Source organism: Leopardus geoffroyi, chromosome B3 (assembly GCF_018350155.1).
Source record: "Leopardus geoffroyi isolate Oge1 chromosome B3, O.geoffroyi_Oge1_pat1.0, whole genome shotgun sequence".
In the NCBI taxonomy this organism is placed as follows: domain Eukaryota; kingdom Metazoa; phylum Chordata; class Mammalia; order Carnivora; family Felidae; genus Leopardus; species Leopardus geoffroyi.
In genome coordinates this window covers 71,515,650-71,532,195 of record NC_059337.1, presented here as the reverse complement: position 1 = coordinate 71,532,195, position 16,546 = coordinate 71,515,650, and the positions used below count along the sequence as shown (strand labels likewise).

At 50.7% G+C, this 16,546-nt stretch overlaps 1 protein-coding gene across 14 annotated transcripts in view; it reads left to right on the top strand.

Annotated features, from left to right (window-relative positions):
- TEP1 (telomerase associated protein 1) overlaps positions 1–16,546 on the top strand; it is a 46,352-nt gene that overhangs the window by 17,600 nt on the left and 12,206 nt on the right. For all 14 annotated transcript variants that reach the window (XR_006704809.1, XM_045450174.1, XM_045450177.1 and 11 more), the window contains exons 13-42: positions 2,081–2,249; positions 2,834–2,992; positions 3,172–3,249; positions 4,019–4,149; positions 4,463–4,522; positions 5,658–5,816; positions 6,489–6,665; positions 6,895–7,015; positions 7,600–7,724; positions 7,987–8,100; positions 8,206–8,323; positions 8,483–8,677; positions 8,797–8,972; positions 9,059–9,215; positions 9,329–9,508; positions 9,958–10,050; positions 10,345–10,477; positions 10,634–10,784; positions 11,032–11,165; positions 11,375–11,463; positions 11,723–11,837; positions 12,474–12,717; positions 12,901–13,024; positions 13,870–13,994; positions 14,119–14,218; positions 14,431–14,586; positions 14,733–14,945; positions 15,199–15,352; positions 15,459–15,671; positions 16,305–16,465. Coding sequence is in view for 13 of the 14 variants with exons in the window: in XM_045450174.1 (XP_045306130.1) it covers positions 2,081–2,249; positions 2,834–2,992; positions 3,172–3,249; positions 4,019–4,149; positions 4,463–4,522; positions 5,658–5,816; positions 6,489–6,665; positions 6,895–7,015; positions 7,600–7,724; positions 7,987–8,100; positions 8,206–8,323; positions 8,483–8,677; positions 8,797–8,972; positions 9,059–9,215; positions 9,329–9,508; positions 9,958–10,050; positions 10,345–10,477; positions 10,634–10,784; positions 11,032–11,165; positions 11,375–11,463; positions 11,723–11,837; positions 12,474–12,717; positions 12,901–13,024; positions 13,870–13,994; positions 14,119–14,218; positions 14,431–14,586; positions 14,733–14,945; positions 15,199–15,352; positions 15,459–15,671; positions 16,305–16,465 (4,324 nt within the window). In the remaining variant the exon portion in view is untranslated. The remainder of the gene's footprint in view (positions 1–2,080; positions 2,250–2,833; positions 2,993–3,171; positions 3,250–4,018; positions 4,150–4,462; positions 4,523–5,657; positions 5,817–6,488; positions 6,666–6,894; positions 7,016–7,599; positions 7,725–7,986; positions 8,101–8,205; positions 8,324–8,482; positions 8,678–8,796; positions 8,973–9,058; positions 9,216–9,328; positions 9,509–9,957; positions 10,051–10,344; positions 10,478–10,633; positions 10,785–11,031; positions 11,166–11,374; positions 11,464–11,722; positions 11,838–12,473; positions 12,718–12,900; positions 13,025–13,869; positions 13,995–14,118; positions 14,219–14,430; positions 14,587–14,732; positions 14,946–15,198; positions 15,353–15,458; positions 15,672–16,304; positions 16,466–16,546) is intronic.

Genomic DNA, 16,546 nt, shown 5'->3' with positions numbered 1-16,546 from the left:
ATTCTGTTGGATAATACTGGTAGAGACTATTGAATTTTCTAGATTAAAAACATTATTATGAAAAAATTTTAAACACAAATAATGAGAATAGTATAATGGACTCCCATAAAACTATTAGCCATATTCAGTGATTATCTAGATTTTACTGTAGTTCTTTTGGTCCCTTCTTTTTTGGGGGAAGATGTTCTTAAGAACAAATGCTGAATAATATGATACATTTTATTTCATCCTTTCATATTTCATGTGTGTCTCTTTAAAAATTTTTTTTCGTTTATTTATATTTGAGAGAAAGAGAGAGAGAACACAAGTAGGGGAGGGACAGAGAGAGAGGGAGACAGAATCTGAAGCAGGCACCAGGCTGTGAGCCGTCAGCACAGAGCCTGATGTGGAGCTCAAACCCACAAAATTGTGAGATCATGACCTGAGCCAAAGTCAGACATGACATTTAAGCGACTGAGCCACCCAGGCGCCGCTCATATGTGTCTTTTAAAGCAGGAATTTTTGGGGCTCCTGGGTGGCTCAGTTGATTGAGTGTATGCTTCTTGATTTTGACTCAGGTCATGATCTCGTGGTTTGTGAGTTTGAGCCGCAAGTTGGGCTCTGTGCTGAGAGTGCAGGGCCTGCTTGGGATTCTCTCCTCTCTCCCTCTGCCCCTCCCCTGCTCATGCTAGCTCTCTCTCAAAATTTCTCAAAATTTGTTTATTCTTAAGTAAGTACTTAAGAAAAAGAAATTAAAACAGATATTGTCTTATGTAACTAAAATGTCATTAATATACCTAATAGAACTGAAAATAATTCCTTGGTATTATCATTTATTATCTAGTCCATATTCAAATTTCCCAATTATCTCAAAAGTATGATTTTACAATTTTATTCAAATCAGAATCCAAATAAGGCATACACATTATATTTGATTATTAAGTCTCTCATATCTCTTTTAATCTTTTCTTTGTTTTCATACCATTGACTTGCTGTAGACACTGGGTTCAAGGGCTCTGCAGAATGTCCCACATTCCGGATTTGTCAACTTCCTCATGGTGTCTTCTAACTTGTTTCTGTTTCATGTACTGAGGGCATTAACTCCAAAGGCTTGTACAGATTCAGATTTCACTTTTTTTTTTCCTTGCAAGAATATTTCATAGGAGATCCTTTGTATGCTATGAGTGAGACCAGCAGACTTTTTTTTTTTTTTAACCTCCTCATAGGATAAAGGATCATGAGGCGCCAAAGATCTGTGGTCCTACTCAGTGTGATGTTAACTAAGATTGACCCATGTGTTTAAATGGTTATAGCCTGATCTCTTCACTGGAAGTTGATAGTTCATCCATTGGTGATCTCTTCCTGAACCAATTGTTTCATTAACAGTTCTAGAATGGGAGTTTTCTCCATTCCCATATTCATTAGCTGGAATTCTAAAAAGAACTTGCCTTATCAACTAAAGCTGTTTAGTTACCCTGAAGTAAAGATTCTACTAGAAACGTGGGACAAATGTTCTTTTTTTGTCCCCTTTAATTGCCAGTTTTCGGGGGCGCCTGGTTGGCGCAGTTGGTTGAGTGTCATGATCTCGCGGTTTGTGGGTTTGAGCCCCACGTCGGGCTCTGTGCTGACAGCTCAGAGCCTGGAGCCTGCTTCGGATTCTGTGTCTCCTCCTCTCTCTGCCCCTCCCATGCTCATGCTTTGTCTCTCAATGATAAATAAATGTTAAGAAAAAAAAATTAATTAAAAAAATAATTTCCAGTTTTTGGAATAAGGAGTTAATATTCTTTAAAATACAATTTAAAAGTAAGTTAAATCTTGCCTTATGAAGTAAGTATGGATTGATATGGGAAGTGTGGCAAACGATTTCAGAGAGTGGATCAGGAGATGACTTCTCCTCTCCAGCCATGAGACTGGGTTAGAAGAGTCCTATAGGATGGCGGCAAGGGAACATCTGTCCCAGTCTTCTCTACTGGCAATGGAGGCAGGCTGCGGAAGTGGTGTGAACACTTCATTCTGGGGTGGCAAGTTCTCATCTTCCCGTCTGTCTCGAAATGGCAAATAGAGAAGCCCCTGAGCCCTTCTGTGTCTTTTCTGCCTGCAGACAGTGGAAATATGATGGTGAGATGCTGGTTCGGTATCGTCAGGCCCTAGAGACAGCTGTGAACCTCTCCGTGAAACACAACGTGCCCCCGCTGCCAGGCCGCACCATCTTGGTCTATCTGACAGATGGCCGTGCAGACCAGTTCTGTCCCAAGCGCAACCCAGAAGGGGTAAAAAAAAATTAAAAGGTGGGGGGTTGGTAGGATGCTGGGGATCCCGAGAACTATCCTGTTCCCAGACGTGGTTCTCCCAAGGAAGCACTCAGAACTGAAATAAATGGCAAACATTTGCTTCTTGGTATCAGACCTTGGTTCCTAAGGACAATTCCTAGAATGTGGTCTCTAGCCTGTTCATGGATTACAATACTTATATTTCACATTTGGCTGGTGCTTAATTCCCTAAATTTCTGTCACCGAAGTATGTTTCATTTTTACATCCTATATCCCAGTGTTGAATTTGGGCAGGACTGCTGGCTCTTCTCCACCCTGGCCAGCTCTTCCTGAAAGCTGCTGAAGCTGTCCCTTCCTAACTGGAGATTTTGTCCTTTTCCCCCAACTAATGGAGGTGTTTGGCCTTCAGGGCTGGATGGGCAAGGGTGGGTTTCAAAATAGGGGAGCCAGGGTGCTTGGCCAGCTCAGTCAGTAGAGCATGTGACTTTTGATCTCCGGGTGGTGAGTTCAAGCCCCATGTTGCGCATGGAGCCTACTTAAAAAAATAGGAGATCCTTATTTCACCCTAATGTTTGTCCAATCAGCCCCACCTAAACTATGTGCTGCTGCTGATTGGGATGGTAATTGCACGGGCAGAGCAGGTGGATCTCTTACTGTGTGGAGGAGGAACTGTGAAGACTATCACAGTTAAGGCAGAAGAAGGTATCCTGAAGATGGCCGGCATACTCCAGGCTCAAGTCCAGGTCAGACACCTGCCCCCACCATGCAAAGATGCATGAATGGTCACAGCCCTGGACACAGGCTGGAAAATCAGGAAAGGCTTGGATATATACAGTGCTGAAGATTCCCAAGCAGTATTTGGTGTTTGTTGCTTACCGGTTGTCTCCCATGCAAATAAGGAACATGAGACTCTTTCCTTCAGGAGCCAGATGAACAGGATGAATGGTCCCTGCACACTTTTGGGAAGTACCTGTTGTCTCTGGCTGCCCAAAGGGTCCCTGTGAGTAGTCCCCAGTCCCTGAGAAACCCTCTCCGCCCTCACCCTTCCCTCCACAACTGATGTGTGTAATTTCTCAAAGGTCATCTTTCAAATGAGGGGCAGTACCCACACCTACTTCCTGCTGGCTGCAGCCCTCTGCCGTGTGGTGTGCTGGTAATTGTTTAACAACCAGTGCTCTGGAAAAAAATGAATCTTGGTTAATAGCATTTGCTAATTTCTAAGGTGTAAATTACTCCAATCATGGCTGATTTCAAGCTGCCAGCATGATATCAGTGAACAGAGGTGAGAAGAGATGCTCAGTAGCACACCATTATATGGTATTTCTACAACGTAGATCGAGTATGTAAATAAGATCTAGATAATGGTAAAATGTAGTAAAATTACTAGGAAATGATGAGTTTCAAGTATTTATTACCTTTGTTTCTAATATAATTTATTTAATTACACGTTTATACTCTTCACTGTTTAGCAGTGGCAGTATTTAACAACTGGATCACAAAATTCCTAAAAATGTAACAGTTAGCTCTTGTGAGCCTGAGTGAGCCAGCTACAGCACACCACTGCCCCTCCCCCACTTTCTCGCCCCTCCATGTCAGGGTGTAGTGGCTCCCCCATCCTAAGGGCTCTCATGAGAGGCAATTTCCATTCCCTTCAGAGTTCTCCTAATCCCCTCAGCCCCAGAGATCTCTTCTCTTGATGTCCTAAGCTTATTAGCATCTCTTCTGTCCCTGTGCTCCCTGTTCCCAGCTCCTCCCTTTTCATCTTACAGGTGGACAGGGTCATCCTCTTCGGCAATGATATGTATGAGAAACTGATAAATGAGGCCAAACAGCGTTTCTGGCAGCATGTGAATTCCAAGTGCCTCTTTGTTTGTGTTCCCCTAAGTAGGATATGTGACACGTAAGGACGCTCAAACTCCTTGTCCAGTGCCAAAAGATAGGTTTCCATATTTCCTCTCTGCCCCCACTGAAGCTTGGGGCATTCCCACTCACCAGGTGCCTTCCATCTCTGCCTCCTACCTTGATTGCACTTCAAATACTAGAACTTTCTCTGAAGTCTTTAGCCTAGCTCCATACCCCTTTGTAGGGGTCCATCCCAGCCCCAACCTAGCACATGACCCTAATTAAACATGCAGAGGTGGGGTATCCATCCTAGAGCGCAGGGACTCTGTGTTCCTGTCACTGTTTCTGATGGTTGCTTCTTCCTTTGCCAGATTATCAGATTCAAATCCCAATGATGTGACACTCTCAGGCTGTAATGACGGGATCCTGAAGTGAGTAAAGAATGGACGCACAAGGGGTTGGGGGCTTTGTTAGCACATCTTTCCGAGATTGCCTGTGGCTTCTACTCCACTTACTTCTGTTTTTAAGCAAGATAGAAGTTTATTCCTCTTTTGCCGCTGTCCAGATGTAGCAGCAGCAGAATGTTACAGGGACCCAGACACCTTCTATCTTATTGTTCCACCATCCTCAAATACTCTGCTTTCATCTCACGGTTCAAGACTGCTGCTCCAGCCCCAGTCATCATTTTTGCATTACACCTAGTAGGAAAGAGGAGAAGGGGACAGGGGAGGTTGCACTGTTCTCTTTTAAGGGAACAACGCAAGAGTTGGTCACATCATTTCTATTCTTTGCCGCCTCTGTTCCATTCTTGATCCAGAGTAAATCTCATGCTAAATTTATTTATAGATGCCAAATTTACAGAAATCTTTTAACTCTGTCTCCATGCTTAGCCTTCTCATTTACTTGTTATTTATTTATTTTTTTTCCTCAACGTTTATTTATTTTTGGGACAGAGAGAGACAGAGCATGAACGGGGGAGGGGCAGAGAGAGAGGGAGACAGAGAATCGGAAACAGGCTCCAGGCTCTGAGCCATCAGCCCAGAGCCTGACGCAGGGCTCGAACTCACGGACCGCGAGATCGTGACCTGGCTGAAGTTGGATGCTTAACCCACTGTGCCACCCAGGCGCCCCGCATTTACTTGTTTTCTCTCTCCTACCTTTTCCTTTGTATGCCTCCATCGCCCCCCAGCTGCTAGTAGGAAGCCTCAGGCCCATTCCTCCTCCAGAGAGCTTTCACAGCTGATACAAAGCTGATCAAGCTCTGAATGGGATGGCCTTAGTCTTTAATCTTTAATCTCAACCTTTGCCAGCCTAACTACCCCTGGCCCAACAGAAAGCCCATGATGACCATGCTAGAGCTGGGTGTCTTCTCTGTTCCTTCATCCCTATAGTTCTGCACCCCTGTTTATTTTAAGTCTACATTCACTGCTTGTGGTTGTCTTCTTAAGGGGCTCCAGTTAACTGGGTGACCTACCTCTCTATATCTTTGTCCCCTACCCCCTTGGAAGACCTGCCTGATTCTGACTCTGGTATTCACTCTTACTTATTTTGTTATATTTATGTCAGGTTCATTGCAGAGCGTGGAGTCTCCTGTCTTCTAGAGCACGTGGGCCAAATGGACAAAATATTCAAGATTCCACCACCCCCAGGAAAGACTGGGGACCTGTCTCTCCGGCCACTGGAAGAGGTCACTCTAAGCCCCTTGGCTCTGATTTCCCAGCATGGGTTAGTCTATGTTTCTGTGCCTTTGTGAATCGGGAGACACTGTGGTCAAAACCTGCAGAAATTCTGGTGGCTGCAGTTCTGGCTGTGGAGATGCTGTTTGTTCTACTCACTAAGTAGAACTCATCTCTTTCCCAGGTAGGGATTTCCCTGACGGAGGAAGTTGTCAGATAGTGAGCATACTACTTTCTCTACCTGGGCAGGGGGTCAGATGTGAGGCAGGCAGCAGGCAGCGGGCAGCATGCACCGTGGACATACAGCCAGGGCTCAGGCAGAGGGCTTAGGAGAATAGGCTCTGGCTTTCTCATCACAGCTTTGCCAAGTAGTAGCTTGAATCTTGGGCTAGTTGTTTTTAATTTCTTAAAAACTTTAGTTTTTTATTAGTAAAATGGAAATAATGATGGTGCTTACCTCACAGCATGGGCAAATAGTAAGTGCATAATAATTAGCTGACAAAGAGGGATGTGTGAGAAATGGCAAGTAGGGTTTAAGTTCCAGGGCTCTGCAGGAGAGGCTATAAGCAGGTTATTCTCTGGAGGCCTGCTGGACCTCCCCCTGGCATCTGTCATACCTTACTTGTACTGGCTTGTGCTGAAGGATGTGCTCAGCCGCATCTGTGGAATTGGGTTGTGGGGCTGATTGCTAGAGTGAGCCCAAGCCTCTGCTTACCCCCAGATGGCGCAGCATCAGGCTTTTCATTTCCTCCACTTTCCGGGACATGCACGGGGAGCGGGACCTGCTGCTGAGGTCTGTGCTGCCAGCATTGCAGGCCCGAGCGGCCCCTCACCACATCAGCCTTCATGCCATTGACCTGCGCTGGGGCGTCACTGAGGAGGAGACCCGGAGGAACAGGTGAGGGGGCCACAGAGAAGAGCTGGGACAGAGATGAGGGGCTTGAGTGGTAGAACTGAGGTGGGTAGGGTTGAGGCTACAAGGGAGGCTGAGGGCCTAGGGCAGGGGCTGCTATTTGGATGCTAACAAGAGCAGTCTGCCTTTACTTGGCTCAGTTTTAAGCCAGGGCCCTATCTTCCTATTTATACCTGTATTCTCTGATCCGATGCCTCCATAACCATGTCTGCAGACAACTGGAAGTGTGCCTTGGGGAGGTGGAGAACTCGCAGCTGTTTGTGGGGATTCTGGGCTCCCGCTATGGCTACGTTCCCCCCAACTACAACCTCCCTGACCATCCTCACTTCCGCTGGGTAAGGCAGGTTGGGGGTTGGAGTGGGGTCTGGGGAGGAAACAAAGGTTGGGGCAAGTGTGGAGAGAAGCCACAGTGTGTCAGGAACCTTGGGACTAGATCTGAGACTTGAAGGTGAAACCCAGGCAGATGGTTCTGCAAGCGGCCAAGTCCTAGATGAGGGAATTCCTTTGAGAAGTACCTCCCAGTTGGCCAAGGGATGCGAGAGGTAAGAGGGTAGGTCTGTTTAGGGTTTGCTGTCAGATGGATCTGGGTTCTGATCTCCCTTCTATCATTTATAGATTGTGTGACTTTGTGGGAAACAGCTTATCCTAACCTAGCCTCAACTTCCCCATGTATTAAAGAGGAACAGTGGAGTCTATACTGTAGGGTTACTATGAGGATTAGAAATCTATTTTTAAAAATGCTCAACATGTGACAGGCATTCAGTACATGTTAGCTACTAGCTGTGTTTTGTTGGCTTGTGTCTGGAAGGAGGGAGGAATATTGCTGAGATGCAGGAGCCCTAGGGTCTTGGCAGGTCTCAAGGGAGGGGTCAGTGTGACCTGGGACTGAACCAGCCTGTTCTCTGCCCTCTCCCTGCAGGCCCAGCAGTACCCTCCAGGTCGCTCTGTGACAGAGATGGAGGTGATGCAGTTCCTGAATCGGGGCCTTCGCCAGCAGCCCTCTGCACAAGCTCTCATCTACTTCCGGGATTCTGGCTTCCTCAGGTACCTGCTGTTGCCTCTGGACCTTGCAGACTCAGGGGCCAGATCTTCTCTCTCCATAGCATTCAGAGTACAGGAGGGGGAGCTAGAAGAGAGTACAAGGCTCAGAAAGCTTGCCTTGCAGCACCAAATAAGCCTTGCCACTGAAGCCAGGTGATCTCTGCTTGTGGAGTTTTAGGGAACCACAGCCAGGTCTGATGGTTGGGGCTGAAGAGAGGCTGGGGTCTGAGTGTAGCCTCACTTTTGGGGTACGTTTGGGGGTCAGCTCTGTCCCAGATGCATGGAAATCTGACTTTACTTCTGAGTCTGAAGAGGCCGCACATCGAATCTCAGAACTGAAGAGCTACCTGAGCAGACAGCAAGGAATTACCTGTCGTAGGTGAGCTGGGGTGGGGGTGGGGTGGGTAGAGAGCCCCTGCATGGAGGAATATATGGAGGGGGGCCAGGCCCACTCTGACTCTGCTTGTGCATGGTTCACCTGTAGATACCCCTGTGAATGGGGGGGTGTGGCAGCCGGCCGGCCCTATGCTGGGGGGCTGGAGGAGTTTGGAAAGTTGGTCCTGCAGGATGTGTGGAATATGATCCAGAAGCTTTACCTACAGGTCAGCAGGGGCGCCCATGGCCAGGGTAGTGGAGAGAAGGTAGGGTGGTCTGGGTAGTCCTGGATGGGAAGTAATTTGGTGGGGGCTCTGTGAGTTTTCAGGTCTGGGGTTCCTGAGGGGCACGGAAACATTATCAGTCACTGTCCCATGTGTCCTCAGCCTGGGGCCCAGCTGGAACAGCCAGTGTCCATCCCAGATGATGACTTGGTCCAGGCCACCTTCCAGCAGCTGCAGAATCCATCAAGTCCTGCCCGACTGCACCTTCTTCAGGACACAGTGAAGCAGCTAACGCTGCACCGAGGGAGGCTGAGCCTGGTGACCGGGCAGTCGGGACAGGGCAAGACGACCTTCCTGGTACATAGTCTTAGAGCCCCGGGCAGGAGGAAGTGAGGGCCATGTGGGCTAAGGAAGCAGGGCACAGGGAGTTGTGCATATAACAATGTGACCATGTTTTCTCTTTGCTGTCCATGCAGGCATCCCTTGTGTCAGCACTGCAGGCTCCTGATGTGGCCAAGGTGGCCCCCTTAGTCTTCTTCCACTTTTCAGGGGCCCGCCCTGACCAGGGTCTTGCCCTCACCCTGCTCAGACGCCTCTGTGCCTATCTGCATAGCCAACTGCAAAAGCCAGGTGACCTCGCCACCACCTACCGGTGTGTATCCCCCATTAGTCCAGCCTTGTTGATTCCACATGATGCCACCCTGTATCTCCCTCTCTCACTGATCCTGGTCCTTACAGGAGCCTGGTATGGGAGCTCCAGCAGGAACTGCTGCCCAAGTGTGCTCAGTCCCTGAAAAGTGGCCAAACCCTGGTATTGATCATCGATGCGGCTGACAGGTTGGTGGGTCAGCATGGGCAGCTGGTCTCAGACTGGATCCCAAAGACACTTCCCCCGGTGAGTGTGAGAAGGAGGTGGGGGTGGGATGCAGTAGTGGGGACAGGGGGCTCTCCAGCCTTCTCCTCTTCTTTTTCCTTCTACCTTCTTCTCTTTATGCCCAAATATCACAGCGGGTGCACTTGGTACTGAGCGTGTCTACTGACGCCGGCCTGGGGGAGACCCTGGAGCAGAGCCAAGGTGCCCATGTGGTGGCCCTGGGGCCTCTGGAACTATCTGCCCGGGCCCGGCTGGTGAGAGAGGAGCTGGCCCTGTATGGGAAGCGGCTGGAGGAGTCACCTTTTAACAACCAGGTCGGATGTGGGCCAGGGCTGGAGTGTGTGAGGCCCCAGGGTGCTGAGGCTGCCAGCTGCCCCGTGCAGCCCTACTGCTTTGTTTCTGCAGGAACTCTGTGCCAGGGAATGCTGTTAATAAGATAACTGGGATTCCTTATAACACCAGCCAGCCTTTTTCCCCTAGAGAATAGCCTCCCAGGGTCCATCCCAGTGAGGGGAGGAGTAAGGCTGTGATTCTTGGGTGGGGTGGGCTGAACCACAGGGGCTTTCCAGAAAGTAGGGCTGGCTGGCAGAGCAGTGTAGCAAAGGGATGGCTGTGAGGTGATGCCATCAGGTCACTGCTGGGGACTCTCAGAGGAGGAACTGCCCTGCAGTGGGCTGGGTGCTTGGGGTGGAGCTCAGGGGGGTTGAGGACTGGCTGCGGCAGGCTCTCTGCTCCCCACACTGAGTCCCCTTCATCTTGTCAGATGCGGCTGCTGCTGGTGAAGCGGGGATCATCCCTGCCACTCTACCTGCGCTTGGTCACGGATCACCTGAGGCTCTACACATTCTATGAGCAGGTTGGTTGAGGATGTAAACCCTCACCACTTATTTTCTAAGTCCTAATCCACTTCCCATTCTTCATTCAGCTTCTTCCACCCCCATCCCTCTACTTTTTCTACCCTGTCCTGTGCCATCTTGTAATCACCATTCCCCATCTCGGCTCACCTCTACCCTCACTTCTCTCCCACTGTTTCTCTTCCTTTTCTCATCCTTTCCCACGATTTCTCCAGCTGCCCACTCCCCTCCCCACAACGAAAGCCACCTCTTCTCCTCCCCTCACTGGCTGAAGCCTGGTCTCCGTCCTCTCCCAGGTGTCTGATAGACTCCGGACCCTGCCGGCCACTGTCCCCCTGCTGCTGCAGCACATCCTGGGCACCCTGGAGCAAGAGCATGGCCCTGATGTCCTTCCCCAAGCTTTGGCCACCCTTGAGGCCACACGCAGTGGTCAGTGGTTGGGATGGGCTGGGAGACCGAGAGTTCAGGGGTTGGAGGACCTTGGTTCAGTTGGGGTCTCCGTGAGCAGTGTGAGGAGGAGCCAGGTGTCATGGGATGGGTATGCTGTGTGGTTTGGTGAGGGCTTCAGAGAGCTGGGGTTTGCAGGTCTCACTGTGGACCAGCTGTACGGAGTGCTGAGTGCATGGCGGATACTTCCCAGGGGAACCAAGAGCTGGGACGAAGCAGTGGCTGCTGGTAACAGCGGGGACCCCTTCCCCATGGGCCCATTCGCCTACCTCGTCCAGAGTCTGCGCAGGTACAGCTGCCCCCAGCTGAGCTCCCACCAACCTCCTGTGCCTTCACATCTTTGAGCCAGAACCCCATGTGGTCCTTTCTTCATTCCACCCTTCCCTCAGTATAGGCCCTGACACACAGGCCCTGAATAGGTTGCCACTCAAGTTACCACTATATGGGATGGTAACAGGAGTCCACAGCTGTGCCAGGTACTCACTGACAGGCCCCCTCCCCTCATCTCCTGCTCTGTTTCCCTCGCATGAGGACAGTTTGCTAGGGGAGGGCCCCCTGGAGCGCACCGGTGCCCGGCTCTGCCTCCCTGCTGGGCCCCTGAGGACAGCAGCCAGATGTCGATACGGGAAGAGACCAGGGCTGGAGAAGACAGCACACACCCTCATTGCAGGTGATTGGAGCCCAAAGTGACCTCGGGGCACTGAGTGTGGGGCCTATACCCGGAGGCCAGGACCACCTACTGGTGCTCCCCATCAGCTGGCCCCTCACCTGCCACCCCAGTGAGCGAATGGCTTTTGCGGTAGCCTATGGAATACGATCTTTGGAGATGCTTTAGGGCTGAGCCCATCTCAACGTCTGTTCTGTGATCCACACCTGCAGCTCAGCTCTGGAAGACGTGTGACCCCGATGCCTCGGGCATCTTCCGAAGTTGCCTTCCTGAGGCTCTGGGAGACTTGCCTCACCACCTGGTTAGTTTCAAGATCCCATAGACACCTTCTCCCAAGCAGCTGCTTTGACTGTTCTGAGACCCCACTCCCTCTTGACCGCACCATCACCACTACCATGATGCCCCTCTACCTTTCTCCTTTCAGTTTTCCTGCCCTCTTCCTTGAGGTCCTTTGTCCCAGCTCCTAGGTTGAGGTCCTGGCTGCACAGACAAGGTCTAAAACTAGACTATTCCTCCTCACCTGCCTCTTCATATCCTAATGAATCCAATGACCTTCCCAGCTCCAGAGTGGGAACCGTGACCTTCTTGCAAAATTCCTCACCAATCTCCACGTGGTGGCTGCATATCTGGAACTGGGTCTGGTCTCTCGGCTCTTGGAGGCCCATGCCCTCTATGGTGAGAGGTGGCTTCTCTGAGATCTGGGCCTCCTGGGTGTGTTCATGGGGGGTCTGCTCCGGGGGAGGTATAATGCAAAGAACAGTTAAATTTCTTTTCTAGGGTAAAAATGCCAAGGGGGTAAGCAAGTAATTTTCAGGGGACCTTCTGCCCAGATCTCTTAGACCAGAGGTTTCCAAACATTATTTAATAGGTATAAAATTACCTAGGATTGTTGTTCAAACTGCAGATCTCCGGGTCCCCAGATTCCATTTCCCTAGGTCTGGAGTGGGGCCTATGGCTTTGTACGTCTAATGGGTGTTCCTGATGTGGGGTCAGAAGACTTTGAGACGACATTTTATTTTATTTTTCTCTTTTTTACTTTCTAAAATGTATTTATTTTTTATAATTTACATCCAAGTTAGTTAGCACATGGTGCCACAATGATTTTAGGAGTAGATTCCTCAGTGCCCCTTACCCATTTAGCCCATCCCCACTCCCACAACCCCTCCAGCAACCCTCTGTTTGTTCTCTATATTTAATAGTCTCTTATGTTTTGTGAGACGACATTTTAGACACTGCCTGACATACTTGGCTAATGGGGTTAATGGGGGTCTAGGCTAGCCCCCCCAGTGACACAGTGCTGCTTTTCCACAGCTTCCTCAGTCCCCGAAGAGGAACCAAGTCTTCCTGAGACTGACACTGCTGTGTTTCACACATTCCTGAGGCAGCAGGCTCCAATCCTCAACCAGTACCCCCTGCTCCTGCCCCAGCAGGCAGCCAACCAGCCTCTGGACTCGCCTCTTTGCCACCAGGCACCCCAGCTTTCCCAGCGGCGTTGGCGCCTTCAGCACATGCTACGATGGTTAAATAAACCCCACACCGTGGGGGGCTGGCAGAGGTAAGGCCCTTGGCCCCAGATGCTGGTAAGCCCACCAGAGAGCAAGCTACAGTCCTTTCTGAAACTGGAGAAAAAAGGAGTCACTGTGGAGAGGGGGATTCAGGGACAGAAATGCAAACACGAGTTTCCATTGGCTTCCTTCCCTGATTCCTCATTTCCTCCCTTTCTTGCTACTCTCTCTAGCTCCAGCCTGTCTCTGACAGTTTCCTCATCCCCCACTGCAGTGGCCTTGTGCCCCAGGGGGCAAAGAGCTGCTGTGGGCACAGCCAGTGGGATGGTTTACCTGTTGGACCTGAAAACCTGGCAGGTATGATGCTCAAGGCGGGCAGAGTTTGCCTCCAGAAAAAGCCTCACAGACTAGGCAAGCCAACCCCACCTGTTTTCACCCTGTTTGATTCAGCAACTTTTATTTCCTCACATCAGATCGAAAGCTTGGTCACAATATCAATCATGCTTTCCAAATATTTGCGTCACACCTCCCATTCAAGGTTGTACTGAGGCTGTACTGTACTAAGCATCACAAGGAAAACAGGGGTAGGACATTGTCTTTGCCCACCAAGTGGTCAGTTTTGTTGAAAGATATGACATACAAGGGGAAAAGGAATCAAAACATAGCCATGTGACATGGACAAGAGCTGAATGAGTTGGGTACTTACCAGAGAAGAGGGACAGACAAGGGCAGGCATTCCAGTTGAGTGAAAGGCATAGGGGAGAATGTTTCCTGGGAATTGCTGGAATGAGTAGAGGGTGCTTAAGGGATAGTAACAGCAAATTAGGCTGCAGAGGTGGGTCCCACAGCCACAGCCACAGCCTCTCTCTACTTCCCAACCATATCACCCCCCCACCCCCATAGCATGCATGCGTGTAACACCATTCCCTCCTCAGACCCATCAAAATCTTCTGTGACTTGGAGATACTTATGGGGTTTGGAGTAGGGGAGACTTTGTGGCCCCACTTGAACCTGAGCTTGGCCGACATCTGGAGTTGGGCCCAACGCTTTTTACTTTTAACAAGCATTCCTGGTGTGGGGACAGAGGGCCACACTTTCTCCAGCCCTTCTTGCCTTGGCCTCCTTTTTGATTGGGGCTTGGAGTGCTGGACATTGGGGGTCAAGGGAATGTCCTGAGCATGCTTTCCTGCTCGTTCTCACAGGAGGAGAAGTCTTTGGTGAGTGGCTGTGATGGGGTATCCTCTTGCTCATTCCTCTCGGACAGTGCCCTCTTTCTCACTGCCTTTGATGGGCTTTTGGAGCTCTGGGACCTGAAGCAAGGTTGTCGGTAAGGGGTCCCTCCCTCATGTCTGGGAGTGAGGGCCTTCCCTGCTTGTTGGGAGCCCCCAGGGGAGAAGAAAGAGGAGGGAGGCCAGGGGCCCCAGGAGCCTGACTTTGTCTCCCTGGGATAGGGTGCTCCAGACCAAGGCTCACCAGTACCAAATCACCGGCTGCTGCCTCAGCCCAGACCGCCGACTGCTGGCCACTGTGTGCCTGGGAGGATGTCTGAAGGTAATGATCAAGGGGCTGTGGTAGTCAAAGTGGTCTTAACTGCCAAGTCAGCCCCGTGAAGTTGTTTTCTTTGTGAGGCAGAGCTGCTGGCTGCTTAGCTGGGGGAAGCCTTCCCTGCTGAGGGCAGGGGACTGGATAAGGTGGCTTCTGGGACTGTGATGCTCAGGCATCTGTACTCAGCATTTAGATTCCTCTCCTTCTCTCTCCTTCAGCTGTGGGACACAGTCCGCTGGCAGCTGGCCTTCGAACATACATGTCCCAGGCCCCTGAACTGCGTTACTTTCCACCCAGAAGGGCAGGTGATAGCCATAGGCAGCTGGGCTGGCAGTTTCAGCTTCTTCCATGTGGACGGGCTCAAAGCTATCAAGGTGAGATGGTCCTGTGTAGCCCTGGGGGAGGAAGCTCAAGAGGGTGGGAGCAGAAGATGTGGAGTGACGGATATCCACGTTCTGTTTCACTTTGGGCTTGTGTTGAGAGCAGGTCCCGACATTTCCATTTCTACCCCCTCATGTAGGAACTGGGAGCCCCAGGAGCCTCCATCCGTACCTTGACTTTCAATGTGCCTGGGCGGGTTGTGGCTGTGGGTCGGCTGGACGGGATGGTGGAGCTGTGGTCCTGGCATGAGGGGGCACGGCTGGCTGCCTTCCCTGCCCACCATGGCACAGTGGCCGCTGCCCTTTTCCTGCGTGCTGGGTGCCAGTTACTGACAGCCGGAGAGGATGGCAAGGTCAGGTTGCAGAGGGCTGGTGGTGGGTTCTGAGGAGGGGGTACGAAAGGCAGGGAATATTTGGGTAAGGGTGGAGCCTTTGTCAGGGAGACAGGGGAGGAGCTTAGCTGGTGCAAGCTACAGGGAGAGGGGTGCAAGTGTGTGCGTGAGCAGCTCTCCAGAGAAGACTCTTTGGAAGGAGGACTTTCATGGGGGTGGCTGTCACTCTGGGGGTGGAAGTGGTGTATCTTTAAGTCCTGTTCTTGGCCCTCAGGTTCAGGTGTGGTCCGGATCTCTGGGTCGGCCCCGGGGATGCCTTGGTTCCCTTCCCCTCTCTCCTGCCCTCTCTGTGGCTCTCAACCCAGATGGCGATCGAGTGGCTGTTGGGTACCGAGCAGATGGCATTAGGATCTATAAAATTGCTTCAGGTACTGAAGAGAGAGAGGATGGGGTGTTTGGGCCTTTGGTAAGAACCTCCCCACCCTGAATTCCCTTTTGGAATGTCTTACTCTATGTTTTCTGGTCATTCTCTAGGTTCCCAGGGGGCTCAGTGTCAAACACTAGATGTGGCAGTGTCGGCACTGGCCTGGCTCAGCCCTAAGGTGTTGGTGAGTGGTGCAGAAGATGGGTCCCTGCAAGGCTGGCATCTCACGGAAAGTTCCCTTCAGTCCCTCTGGCTCTTGTCCAGATACCAGAAACCCGTGTTGGGACTGGCCACCTCCAACGAACTCTTAGCTTCTGCCTCAGGTACTGCTGGGTGGGCAGTGGGCAGCTTTCTTTTAAAGATGCTAATAGTTTCCCTCAATGTATATGTGTATGCATACAAGAAAATACACACACTTTTTTTTTTTTTTTTTTTTTTTTTTTTACAACTTTGAAAGTGGTTTTAAATGCATTTATCTTACATAAGCAGTCTAGACTATTTCTTCGTATTTCCTAGCCCTGATTCTGGGACCTCTTTGTAATCCCTATAATTCTTTTGAGTTTCTGCCCAGTGGGACACTTTGCTTTGTATAGGAATGACATTCCCTTATGAGGAGAGATGTTGAGGTGAAAATGAGGAGAGAGGCCTTAGTCCTCTCTAGGTAGGAAGCTTGGTCCAAGTAATAGTGGGCACTTGAGAAGAGGAGGGTCTGGAGGTGTAGCAGGGAGTTAGACAGCTGAAGAGCGAGAGCTGGGAGTGCCTGATATTCCTGTCCTATGAACTCATATGATGACTAACCCCCTGTTCAGGCTTTCCACAGCCTATGACTCACTGCTTTTCTCCCTGGAGCTGTGCCGTGGGACATCGCCCTCGCCCCGCATGATTGCCTTTGTCTTTGGGGTCCTGTCACACTTCCTCTTTCAGAGAATCTTCCCTTCTCCCTATTTCCAATGCAGAAGATTTCACAGTGCGGCTCTGGCCAAAGCAGTTGCTGACACTGCCCCAAAAGGCAGAAGACTTTCCCTGTGGCACTGAGCTCCGGGGACACGAGGGGCCTGTAAACTGCTGTAGCTTCAACACTGATGGAGGCAGACTGGCCACTGGGGGCAGGGACCGGGTGAGCCACAGGGGTCCTCCCGCCTTGGGCCCCACAGCCTCTCTGGTCCCTGGATTCTTCAACAGCCCATTTCCCATTGCT